Here is a 13540-nt window from a genome sequence, read left to right on the forward strand (position 1 = left end):
ATAATTTTACAAATAAAAATGAAGGCAAGAAAGGGTTCCGTTGAGTTATTCAAAACTTGATTTTACTTATTTTAATTCAAATGCAATAGTAAAAAAAAAAGTAATCTGGAAAATGTGCATTAACCAAAGCATGAACTAAAAATACGTGCTCGTGGTCACGAGTTTACCGAGCAGAACTTACAAATGATTGCATCATTGATCGCCTTATTATTTCGATTCTCATTTTACTAAACTGAAATTCCAGCGCTGGTGCTAAATCAAAGTTTAAAAAAAAAAAAAAAAAAAGGCATCGGGGCAAACAAGCCGCCTGATCAAGTGTCGCATCCGTATGACGTCACACACCTGGAGTTATCACGGCCCCTCCCCTTTATCGGAAACATTTCCCAAACATCGCCGAACTTTTATCCGCACGTATTTTAGTCATTGAAAAATGTCTTTTGTTTTCACCCTGGCCGCTCACTTGCTCGGCTTGCTCGTGATTTTGTTGTTCGTCGCCTTCCTCGGCTACAGCGCGTACCTCAAATATGTGCACCTGAAGTACGACCACATACCTGGACCGCCGAGGGAAAGGTAAGGAACAAAATAACAGCAAGTTTGTTTGTGTGCAGTCCGTTGCTCCAGGGATCCACAACTCATAAATATGTGTATTTTTCCCCCTCAAGTTTTTTCTTTGGACATTCCTTCATTATTTGGAGAACGATGAAAAACGACGACCTGACGCACGACCTGTTTCTGAAATGGTAAAAGTATAAATATCATGAAATTATTATTATTGTTATTATTACACATTTCCTTTTACCGTTCATGTTATTCTGTTGGGAAGGGCCGAGCGATATGGATCTGTGTACAAGATTAACCTGTTGCATCACGTCCTTGTCTTCATTACCTCCCCGGAGAGCGTCAAGGTAAATTCAAATTGTTACCGAAAAAAAAAAAAAAAAATCAATTTGGGGGGAAGGTAGTGGACCAGCTGTGTGTGTGTGTGTGTGTGTGTGTGTGTGTGTGTCCTAATTTCTGAGGTTCTTGGTCTCTTCTGTTCCAAAACACGCATATAAGTGACATTTGAAGCAAAAATCCATCAATGTGAACGTGAAGACTGCTTTGTCTATTTGTGTCCCACATTTGGCTCGCGACTTGTCCTGTTATGAAGTTGAAATAAGTGCTTCCCTCATCTGTTTTCAATACAAATGTAAACTTTTTTTTTTTTTTTTTAAATGTATTTGCAACAACACGAGTTGAGGCGTGTATCAACTTGAAGCCCAAAGTGAGTGCTTTCCAGATCCGGAACTATATTTTAAAGACAACCTCACAAATAACTCCAAAATATGCTTTTTACACTTGAAAAGGCCACCAATGTTCATTCCCGACAAGCCCCTTTGAGTAACATATTAAATGAAAGCGCGTGGCGACGTCTTTTCCGGAGCAGAAGTGTTTTGTCAACATGTTTTGACGCGATTACACAATTGCCCGAAGCGTCGTCGGGGCAAACTGTTTGCTCAGCTAATCTCCATCTCTTTGAGGCAATCAGGAAATCCTGATGTCCACCAAGTACACCAAAGACCTGTTCCTCCACAAGCGCCTCTTCAGCATGTTTGGTCAAAGGTACATCACGCCAACAATAAACCTAACCCAGATAGATAAAAGACGATAAAAAAAAAAAAAAAAAACGTGCAGTCGCTATTTGTGGTACTGTCTGCGCCTCGTTGCAGGTTCTTGGGCAACGGCCTGGTGACGGCGAGGGAGCACGATCAGTGGTATAAACAACGGCGGATCATTGACCCCGCCTTTAGCAGCCTGTGAGTTCTTTGGCGTGATCCGACCGTCAATGAATAACCTCTGCTTTACTTTAAAAGCATTTTTATCATGGGAATAAGGCTGGCGAAAACGCTGCCCGTTTGGTCGTCAACCCTGTAAAAACAGTCACCGAAAGTGACCCGCGTTCAAGTGTGTCAATCGTTTTTGCAATTCAGACGACGCGCCTCGAGGGTCAGTTTCGCCGGGGGCGTACGGACGGATAGTTTTCGAACTTTTTAAACCGAGGACCACGTCGGAAAATAACGTTTTAAAATGAATACTGACAGGAAAATACTAGAATATCCGTCCATTTTCTTAGCCGCTTATCCTCACGAGAGTCGCAGGAGTGCCGGAGCCTGTCCCGGCTGTCAACGGGCAGGAGGCGGGGAACACCTTGAACTGGTCGCCAGGGCTTATTGAGACAAACAGTCGCACTCACAATCACACCTTGGGGAAATTTAGAGTGTCCAGTTAATGTTACATGATTTTGGGATGTGGGAGAAAAGCCACGCAGGCACGGGGAGGACGGCGTCGAACCCGGGACCTCAGAGCCGCGAGGCCGACGCTTTCCGGCCTGATCCACACCGCGCATCGAAATAAAGACTAGAATGCCATTTATTGTCAGTACACGTTGTACAACCAGATAAGAGAGCTTTAGTGCAAGGTAAATATAAATCCATAAAAATATAATGCATAAGATGTATTGCGCAAGGTGTCGGAATCTGCGTGCCTTCGCATATTGATTCGGGGGAATAATTAAAAAAAAAAACGGGATTTCAGGGAGCAGCACGTTTATTTATTTTTTGTGCTCAAGTCAAAACAACGAAAGTTCTCGGGTTGAAGTGCGTTGAGGAGCTTGACGTAGTGCTTTGGCGCCGGCGCCCGCGCAGGTACCTGAGGACCCTGACGGGAACGTTCAACGAGCAAGCCGAGAAGCTGATGGCCAAACTGGCGGACGTCGCCGACAGAAAGTCGGAGGCCCGCATGCTGGAGCTGGTCAACCGGGTCACCCTGGGGGTCATCATCAAGGTCGTCTCAGCTGACGTGCAAAACAAGCAAAAACATTTTTCTGGAACGGTTTTGCGGTGAAGCGTCGATTTTCCCCGTCCAGGTGGCGTTCGGCATGGACATTGAGCTGCTGGAGAACGCGTCGTCGCCGTTCCCCGCCGCCATCGAGACGTGCCTCAAGGGGATGGTGCACAACATACGCAACGCCTTCTTTCAGGTACACACTCAAACGAAAACCAACAATGCATGAGCAAATATGAAGAGGAAGATTTAGAACGAAAACTCAAAATTATTCACAAGTAAAGAGCCATCAATGCTCAAAGAGATTTCGGAAGGTATCATCAAAAAATGTGGATACCGATACAATGTATAAAATCAATAGCGATACATTTTGTGTCATTAAAAAAAAAAATGATACTCATCAATTGGTTTATTGAATCAAAATTGGAAAATAAAGTTCCAATACGTGCATACATAAAAACAAAACACGAAATAAATCCTCAATACATTGACTGAATAAAAATTATAGAAACACAGTACGTTCAAAACCATATTAATTCAGAAATGCATTTGTCAATATTTACTTGAATTTGAAATAATGACCAGTTGAGGGTGTAGTCCGCCTTTCGCCCAAAGCTAGCTGGGAAATGCTCCAGCTTTCCCGCGACCCTTGTGAGGATAAGCGGCTTGGAAATACATGACTTGAAGTAATGAATCGGTTCAAGTAAAGATAAATATTCTCTGAACCCCAGATACATAAATACAAAAATAAAGATCTGTAAATTCATTTCAAATATCGAAACATCAATGCATACAAAAAAATGAATCATACCAATAAATACATTGATTGATTTGCCTTTTTTTTTGTACTTCCTGTCTGAAAAGAAGAAGGAAAAAGTTAAACAGAACCGAGCATTAATTTGAGATTCTTGAAAATGTTTCATTTTGAAATATGATATTGAATTTATGCTCTGATGATTTCCTTGCCATTTCTTCTTTCGCATGTTAGCTTACAAGCGCTGAGCTGTTTTTTTTTTTTTTTTTTTAAATTAAACACCACAAACGCTAATTGTGTCGGCGGCGCCACGTTGAGAAGCGCTTGAATGACAAATAATCCCGGCGGTCCCAGTACGATCCCAGGAACCGGGCCTTTGTGGAGGAGGTGCGGGCCGCCTGCAAACTGCTGCGCTCCACCGGCGCCGAGTGGATCCGCAACAGGAAGTCGGCCCTGCAGGGCGACGGCGGCGACGTGCCCAAAGACATCCTCACGCAGATCATCAAGTCGGCCGGAAAAGGTCAATACACCACTTGGACTTCAAGACGGTACTTGGTACCTTCGCAGCATCCACCATTTTTCGATTCACTTGAACAAAATGTCACATGTGATTTGTACGGAAGCGTATTGATGCTACACAAAAAAAAAAAAAAAAAGCTCGCTATCACGTTATAACGTGATATGTTACATGTTATACTGTGGATGTTTCATGTTATGACATGATATGTTTCACGTTATTATGTGCTTAATTACACGTTATAACGTGAACCATTTCATGTTATTGCATGAAAAGGTTCACATTACAATGTAATTCATTTCATGTTATAATGTGAAACTTTCATGTTGTAACATGATATGTGAGTCGTTTCATACGGAAGCGTATTGCTGCCACACCCAAAAAAAAAAAAAAAAGAAAAAGTTCGGTTATAAAGTGATAGCGACTTTTTTTTTTTGGGGTGTGGCAGCAATACGCTTGAAACTTTTCACTTTATAACATGAAATGAGTCGCATTATAACGTGAAACATGTTACAACATGAAACATCCACATTATAATGTGAAACATCACGTTATAACGTGATAGCGACCTCTTCTTTTTTTGGGGGGGGGGGAGGGGGGATGTGGCAGCAATACGCTTCCATAGATTTGTTTGTTTGAAATATTGTAGGAAGCTTTTTTTTTTTTTTTCCAACTTTCAACAATTCAAATCTTTGCACTGACGTCAGATTGAACTCTAATTGGAATTTTTTTTTCTTTCTTAATGAGACAAACAAAAAATGTGCACAATTTTCCTCAACTGAGTCGGGGGGAGTTTCAATATTTGGCATTCGGCGATTGATGGTTCCCGTGGCTTGGTGTTTCACGCAAGATGTGAAGATGGTGCTCCTGGTTTTTGTATTTCAGAGGAAAGCATGACCCAGGAAGACGAAGAGTTCATGCTGGACAATTTTGTGACCTTCTTCATCGCCGGTGAGACTCGAATCCGATTTTAATCCGACTCAAGTCACGCTAGGCCGTCACCGTCGCCGTGGTGACGTTCCGTCCCGATTAGCCAAATCTAGTGAAACGGGAGGCTTTAAAAAAAAAAAAAAAAAAAAATGAAAAAGAGCTTGGCTGACTTGCTAACAAGCATATTTTGTTTTCAAACAATTTTATGATTTTGTTTTAGGCAGCGTTGGCAAGATGACTTTAGAAATGTACTTTGTTACAATTACCAGTTACTCTGCTGAAAATGTAACAGTTGTGCTTCCTCAAAGCAACATGACGTCTTACGTTTGATGACATTTTGATTAGCGTAATTACAGAGCGCACTTGGTTCTAAGCCTCACCCAGTACATTTGTCAAGGAAATACCATTTGGTACATACGAACTCCGCAGCTGTGTAAAAGCCGAGAGTTTAACACGAGCACCGCCATGCTAATGCTAGCGCGGCGGTGCTCGTGTTAAACTCTAAGGCTCACGCTAATGCTAACGCTGTGCTAACAGGGCCGGTTTAAAAAAAAAAAAAAAAAAAAACATATCAGTAAAAATCACCGAGACACAGCAGTAACACGCGAGCGCAGCGGCAACTGGTCCGGACCGGTAAAAGTCACTTCCTCGGCACATATATTCCGCCGGTCGTCTCACGCTTACCTTTTCCGCTCGTGCGTCCGTTCGAAGAAAATGCACAAATTAGCCACATGGCCGCGTAAACCGCAGGGTTGAACGCGTCTTATAGGCCGGAAATGACGGTACTTTGAATTTTGAACGCAACCATCACCGGGACCGTTTTTGGACGGGAGAGTTTTTTTTTTGTTTCATCAAAATCTCCCCAACAGTTCATAGGACGCGCCACGAGAAACTGTTTTGGTCTTTTTCAGGACAGGAAACGACGGCGAACCAGCTGGCGTTTTGCATCCTGGAGCTCGCCAGACATCCCGACATACAAAAGAAGTCAGAAACAATCCAGCAGCAGCAGCGACAATAAAAACAACAACAAGAAGAAAATGTATCTCGTCTTTGTTTGTTTGTTTTGCAGAGCTCAAAAGGAGGTGGACGACGTCATCGGGATGAAACGAGAAATTAGCTACGAAGACCTCGGGAAACTCGTTTACCTCTCACAGGTACGCCGCCTTGAACTCTTTCTTTCTTTTGACTTCCTTTTGCAATATTCATTTGCTAATATTTCGGGGGTGCGCCGCATTTGTATTACCGGACCGCGAAATGATGACGCGTCGTCGTGCGCTCGAAGGTCCTCAAAGAAACTTTGAGGGTTTACCCGACGGCCCCGGGGACGTCCCGCGATCTCGTCGACGACATCGTCGTGGACGGCGTCCGCGTTCCGGGCGGAGCCATCAGCATCGTAAGGTTTCGACGTTCGGGCCCCGCCCCAAAAATGGCAAAGAAGAAATAGTGAAAGAGTTTTTGTGTGTTTGTGTGCGCCGAATTCAGTTTAGCTCGTACGTGTCCAGCAAATTGGAACGCTTCTTCGAGAATCCGAAGGAATTTAACCCGGATCGCTTTCACCCGGATGCTCCCAAGTAAGACTTTTTTTTTTTTTTTTTTTTTTTTTCCCCCCCCCAACTATTATCATAAAGTGCCCTGCGATTGGCTGGCAACCATTTCAGGGTGTACCCCGCCTCCTCCCCGTTGACAGCTGGCATAGGCTCCAGCATGCCCTTGTGAGGATAAGCGGCAAAGAAAATGGATGGATGGATAAAATCATTCATTTTTTTTTTTTACTTGCAACGTGGCTTCTTGTAATAGGAACACTTTTTTTCCCTACATTGCAACGTTTTTAACATAATCCAACTCTGAACACATTTTTCTAGAAAATTATGACATTTTAACATGTTTTCTAACGTCTTTGTTTTTTAACCCCGCATGGAATGTTTCATCTTAATTATTGGTTTTTTTAGAACTTTATTGAACATATACAAACACTTCAATCCCCGGTAAAATAATAAAAAATATATTCATATTATTTCCTATTATTATTTATTTTTTTCTCATTAAAAAACAACAACAAATGTTGTAAATTTGTAAAGGTGTCCAACTGTTGCATGCTTTTTGAAATCTGACTTTGTTTTGTTTTTTTTTGTTGCATTTTTTTTTTTCTTTTTTTAATTTTTTCTTTTTTTTTTTAACCCCGCACTTTTATTCTCATAAAAAAAGGAACGTCATATGTTGTAAATTTCTAAACGTTTCCTACTGTCGGTAGCTTTTTGAAATATGATTTTGTTTTGTTTCCTTTTGTTGCATTTTTTTTCTTTTTTTAAATGTTTGTTCTTTTTTTTAAGCCCCGGATGGAATGTTCCATCTTAATTGTTTTGGTTTTTTTTTAGAACTTTATTGAACATATACAAGCACTTCAACCCCCAGCAAAAATAATAAAAAATATATATTTATATTATTTCCTATTATTATTTAGTTCTTTCAAATATAAACATGTAAGTATTTCCTACTGTTGCTAGCTTTTTGAAATCTGATTTTGTTTTGTTTCTTTTGTTGCATTTTTTTTTTCTTTTTTTTTTTTCAACATTTGTTTTTTTTTTTTTTTTTTTTTTTTTTTTACAGACCTTACTACTGCTACTACCCATTTTCTCTGGGCCCGCGGGCCTGCGTGGGAAAAAACTTTGCTCAGGTGACGGAACGACCCAAAAAAAAAAAAAAACAAATATCGTCGCGTAAAAAAAGCGATGCGCTGACCGCTGCGGTCTTTTTTTTTTTTTCTATTTTTCCGGACAGATGGAAGCCAAATTGGTGATGGCCAAGTTGCTGCAGAGGTTCGACTTGGTGCTGGCGGCGGGCCAGAGCGCCGAAATCCTCGACTTGGGTACGTTGCGGCCCAAAAGCGGCGTGGTGTGCGCCGTCACGCACAGGAAGCACTGCGGCCCGTGAAGGCGAAGGCGCCGGCGCAAAAATGGCCGCCGGAGCGGTTTCCTTTCTACCCGGTGACGCCGAATCGATCAGTTTCTCACTCTCTTTCAAATCATTTGTCGTCCAATCAAAAGTTCAGAATGCTAAAAAAAAAAAAATCACTTTGTAGGCGGACAAATATTCTTGAAAATAATCACTAAAATGATATTATTGCACTCTTAACAAAATATTCAGATGAATACACATAATTTATAGCATATGATCCTTTTTTCTTTTGTATGTAATTCAATCATTTTCAATAAATTCATTTAAATGTACTGCATCTTTTTATTTGAATTATTTATATTTAGTTAGGTGCTTGGACTAGTTACACATTCTCGAAATTAGTCGCCGTCTATTCTGAACACGGATGAATTGTATTTAACTCAAAATTGTCCAAAATGTCAAAACGTTAAATATTGTTTGATTTCACACACATTTTTTTTTTAAATCCAGTAACTGAATCTTTTCAATTTGTGCCTTTTCATTTTGAACGAAAGTCCGGATTTAGGAGTAAAGGGATGAACATTCGTGCAGTACATTTATTTGTTTTTGATCCGCTAATTTTCAAAATATAATAATTAAATAAATTTTATATTATATTAAAATTATGGAATTGCTTGACTAAAAGTAAAAACCCTGATTGCGTAACTTTTGAAGGTTTATAAAGTACTTTGTGGATGTACTGCATGTTGTGTAATTCTGTATTTGTGATAGCAATGAAGACAAAGATGGGAACACATTTTACTCGTTGCAGTTACTGCGAGTGGTCGCTTGATGTCAGTGTCGTCCCCGTGCCTGATTTCAAACGAAGTCACCATCAACCATCCATCCATTTTCTTAGACGCTTATCCTTACCAGGGTCGCGGGGAGTGCTGGAGCCTATCCCAGCTGTCAACGGGGAGGAGGCGGGGTACGCCCTGAACTGGTCGCCAGCCAATCTCAGGGCGCATAGAGACAGACAGCCAATCACACCTAGGGGCAATTTGCAGTGTCCAATTAATTTTGTATGTTTTGGGGATGTGGGAGGAAACCCAGGCAGGCACGGGGAGAACAAGCAAACTCCACACAGGCGGGGCCGGGATTTGAACCCGGGACCTCAGAACAGCTAATCCACCGTGCGCCGTAACCAATCAATTGTCACGTTATCATTTTGATCCCATTTCAATTTGACTGAGCTAACGTTAATGTGCTTGCGTGAAGTCCAAGTTTCTGAAAATAAATAAACGCCACGAAGATACATTTCTGCATAATTTATAGTTAATAATTATTATTATTATTATTTCCAACCAGATGGCATAAATACTGTATCATCAACGCATATTTTGATTGGAATATATTTTGAAACGTTTTATTTAATTTTCTTTCCGCAAATACTCGTCACTCACACAAGGTGGCGCTGCAACCTCACTAACTCATGAGCCACACGTTTCGTGTCGTTGTAAATATTTCATGCTGAATTTGATATTTAGCCCAAGCAAAAGTCGAGCTTGACGCCGATTTATGTATTACATTTCAATATTGTTATTTCTGAAAGCCCAGAAAGAAATAAGATTTATGTATTATATATATTTTATTGGTAAGTGTTAAAAAAATTTATTTAAGAAGCAGAAATCATCTGCTGGGGACTCTGCTATGAACAATACAAGCAAAAACGGACGTAAAAATATGTCATCATTTCATCATTCTGAAAAAAAAAACTGGAAATTGGAGGGTGTTGAAAAAAAGTGAAACAAAAAATGTCAAAGAAACAAAACGAAAAATATTCACAGAAAATATGAAAGTGTCCAGCAAAGGTTAAGCAAAATTTCTATTCCTTAAGCAATTATTGTTACTGTTTTTGTTTTTTTCTAAATCATTTTTGCACATATTGTTGTGTATTTTTGATGCGGCCACACGGACGTTTTGGTGAATATTTATTTATCAAGTGACAATCACAAACAAGAAGCACAAAACGCAAACAAAACGCATGCACAATCCAAATTTGACACGCCGAATGGCGACGCACAAACTCGGGAAAACTCTTAACGGGGACGCTTACGACCCGGATTAAACCAGCGCCGGCCGTGAAATCTTCGGCCGAAACAAAAACACGAGAACCAAAGAAAAAGGGGGATCGCCAGAGTAAATTATAAATAAGTTGTGATCTGACCATTTTCGAAATCGGCGTTTCCCCGTTTTTGCTCAAAAGCTTGAAATAATAATTAAAATAATTCTGTGCTCTTACGATTCTCGATTTATCCTCCAACGTTGGGGATCGTTTTGTGGAAATGTTCTTATTCAGACTTTTTTTTGGGGCATCATTTCCTGGTTCTCGCCAGACTTCTCACGTAACAGGAGGAATTTTTAAATACAAACATCCACACCTGCGGACAATTTAGGGTCCTGAATGAGTTTTGGGACGGATTGGGAGTACCCGGAGAAAAACCCACGCAAGTTAAATAAGTTTTTTTTTTTTTTTTTTATCTTCAGTTATTTGTGGCGCAACGACGAGCGTCAAACACAAAGTGTCTCAGGCCCTGGCGAAGGCGCCGCCGTTCACGGGTCCCCCCAGGGCCCCGGCGGCCAATTTGTTGGCCTTCCTCCGGGCGGCTCTGGAGCACGCCAGGTAGAAGATCTCGGCCACGTTGAGCAGCACCGACACGCAGGACATGACCAGCATGAAGAGGATGAAGACGGTCTTCTCGGTGGGCCGCGACATGAAGCACTCCACCGTGAAGGGGCAGGGGGCCCGCGAGCACACGATCTGGGGCTCCATGACGAAGCCGTACAGGTAGTACTGACCCACGATGAAGGCCACCTCCAGAATGATCCGGAAGAAGATGGAGGTCATGTAGTTCCCCAGCAGGTCGCCCTTGATGGTCACCTGGCCCTTGTCGTCCGAGTACTTGGGGAGCTTGAGCGCCGAGGAGCCGCCGGCCCGCTGGCGCTCGCGGAGTTTGTTCTCCTTGTGGATGACGTGCATGACGTGGCCCAAGTAGACCAGCGTGGGCGTGGACACGAAGATGATCTGCAGGACCCAGAAGCGGATGTGCGAGATGGGAAAGGCCCGGTCGTAGCAGACGTTCTTGCAGCCCGGCTGCTTGGTGTTGCAGATCATCTTGGACTGCTCGTCGCCCCACACCTGCCGCCCAAAACAGCGTTCAGGACATTGTTGCGAGCGCCGGGCCCATCCTGCGGAGGGCGCTACCGCACACGCGCTAAGTGCCTCCTCCTGGCGTCTTTTTATGTCTCCAAACTGTTGATTGTCCAAATGGCTCCAATTACTGACTTGTGTGTTTGTGACGTACTCGGCAAATAAAGCGGATCCTGATTCACGTTCCGGTTCGGATTGCGGCGTGCTAGTCGAGTTTCTCAAACTCAATTTAGCCTCAGCGCCCATGAACTTGGGTGGAATTAAAATTGGAATTATTAATTATCTTCTCAAACATCTTCTTTGGAACACAAAATAAGATGAAGGACGCTGATGTTTACAACTTGCGTGTAAAACGACGGTGCCGTAACTTTCTCGTTGAAATTTTTTTCTCTGCTTGCACCAAGCCCGGTCGACGTCACAATCCCGATCGCCCTCTAGCCCACCGCGATTGGTCTGCTCCGCACGCAACACCGTAAAAGTGCCATCTATATAAAACTCGCGGGCTGCCCTACCGTTACACTTTCATATTAAGGTGGGGGCCGCTAAATATCATCTCGCAGCCCAGCTGTGGCCCGCGGGCTGCATCTTTGAGACCCCATGTGCTAGTCCTTTGCGATGTATCGGAAATTTAGTCTTGGCCCACACTCCAAAGTATGAATGAACTACCTAATAGTGTGTAAGTCTTGAAGCAAAACTAAACCAAATAAACACTGTACAGTTAAGCGTACGGGGGAGGGGGGGGGGCGTTATGACTGTGAAACCATAAAATCATTTCGTGGCCTCATCCACATGAAATCAATCAACTAGTTTTGGAATCAGACATCAAGGGAAATGGGTTTCGCAACTATGATTCACAGTTCAGGGTGTAGTCCGCCTATCGCCGGAAGCCAGCTTTCGCCCGCGACCCTTGTGAGGATAAGCGGCTTGGATAATGACATGACAAATGTTATTCATGTTTGGAGACACAGAAATGCTTGCAATATCTCAATGTTATCATTTACAATTTGAAACCTTAGTGCAGAATTTCAAAAGAATCATGGACGTTGAGTCACATGATTTGCCTTCGCGGGCCACGTAGAATCACGCAGCGGGCTGGATCTGGCCCCCCGGGCCTTGAGTTTGCCACCTGTGCATGAAACTAAATGACTGCAATGAAATTTGGAATTCTTTGTACATTCAAAGAACTGCACGACGCGTGCACGAGCCAGGATCTCGTTTCAAAGAATCGCCAGAGGTGGCGCTCAGCACAAGAAGAAGAAGAAGAAGAAGCGGCGTCGAACGCGCGACCTTCTCGGCGCCGGCTCCCAGGACCATGATCCTGAAGACGAAGAGCACGCTGAGCCAGACTTTCCCGATGACGGTGGAGTGCGACTGCACTTTGTCCAGCAGCGACGCCAGGAAGCCCCACTCGCCCATCCTCAATCGTGTTCCGCCGGACTTGCAAAACAAGCGCACCCTCAAAGTGAAGACGAAGCTTCAATCCAACACTTCTGTACACAAAATGTGTTTTATATCTATGAATATATTTACATGTATATACACTGCATGTGTATGCACGTACATAATATATAGCTTGTTATTGTCGTCGTGTTTTTATTCTGATTTTAGAAACGTAAGATCTAGCTTTGTAGATCTAAATTACTCCAACATATCAAGCGTTCCATACAATCTTATACAGTAAATGATATTATTGTACTGTATGTACGTACATATATATAGCCTGTTATTGTCATGGTGTTTTTATTATTGCATTATTATTATTTTAGAAGAAATGTAGATCTAAATTTCTCAAACAGATCAAGTGTTCCATACGATCTTATACAGTAAATGATATGATTGTTCAATTAGTCGTAAATCAAATGAGTTGAATTGTTTTCTCGGTTCTCTCTGTTTTTTTTTGTCAGAAATATTTTGTCATATAATTATGGAAAAAGGAAGATGGAAGACGACGGCTCACCTGATGTTGGTTGGCCAAGCGACTGCCGCTGCTCTCCTGCAATGCTCAAATGGAAAAAAATGGAAACAGCAAAGCAAAGGTGAACTTTTTTTTTTTTTTTTTGCCTTGAACTTGTACGCACGTTGCACAATTTGTGTACGTGCGTGCGCGTGTGTTTGTGTGCGTGCGGTCACGTTGTCATGCTGCAGATGGTAAAAAAAAAAAAACTTTTGGGCTGAAAAAACTGACGAGATTGTGTTGGTTAATCATTTTTTTTTTTTTTTTGTTTGGGGGTGTGCGTTAAAGTCCAAACCCTGAGTTGGTTGTTTGCATCTTATCATCACACGTTACACAACTTTCCATGAAGGCATATTTTCATTTATTTTTTTTAATGATACAAATGTACACCATGTAATCGAACTGCTGATTGAGGGAAAAGTTTATGGGCGGTCTTGCGACACTGTCAGCAATCGTTTGTCGATAAATGAGGAAAAA

The 13540-nt window shown here is 42.2% G+C and overlaps 2 protein-coding genes across 2 annotated transcripts; one reads left to right on the forward strand and one right to left on the reverse strand.

Annotated features, from left to right (window-relative positions):
* The first annotated feature begins 167 nt into the window (after window positions 1-167).
* On the forward strand, window positions 168-9133 carry LOC133496274 (cholesterol 24-hydroxylase-like). Its single transcript, XM_061811648.1, has 15 exons — window positions 168-570; window positions 663-740; window positions 824-905; window positions 1529-1602; window positions 1710-1796; window positions 2685-2823; window positions 2906-3019; window positions 3932-4097; window positions 4980-5045; window positions 5936-6008; window positions 6094-6178; window positions 6307-6417; window positions 6507-6595; window positions 7632-7698; window positions 7803-9133. Exons 1-15 carry the CDS (start codon window positions 431-433, stop codon window positions 7953-7955), a joined length of 1524 nt encoding a protein of 507 aa, XP_061667632.1. The 5' UTR covers window positions 168-430; the 3' UTR covers window positions 7956-9133.
* A 429-nt stretch (window positions 9134-9562) lies between these two features.
* On the reverse strand, window positions 9563-13089 carry LOC133496278 (gap junction Cx32.2 protein-like). The gene is made up of 3 exons (XM_061811652.1): window positions 13067-13089; window positions 12397-12599; window positions 9563-11097 (listed from the first exon to the last, which is right to left on the reverse strand). Exons 2-3 carry the CDS (start codon window positions 12523-12525, stop codon window positions 10486-10488), a joined length of 741 nt encoding a protein of 246 aa, XP_061667636.1. The 5' UTR covers window positions 12526-12599; window positions 13067-13089; the 3' UTR covers window positions 9563-10485.
* Between the last annotated feature and the right edge of the window lie 451 nt (window positions 13090-13540).

Source organism: Syngnathoides biaculeatus, chromosome 23 (genome assembly GCF_019802595.1).
Source record: "Syngnathoides biaculeatus isolate LvHL_M chromosome 23, ASM1980259v1, whole genome shotgun sequence".
Lineage (NCBI taxonomy): Eukaryota > Metazoa > Chordata > Actinopteri > Syngnathiformes > Syngnathidae > Syngnathoides > Syngnathoides biaculeatus.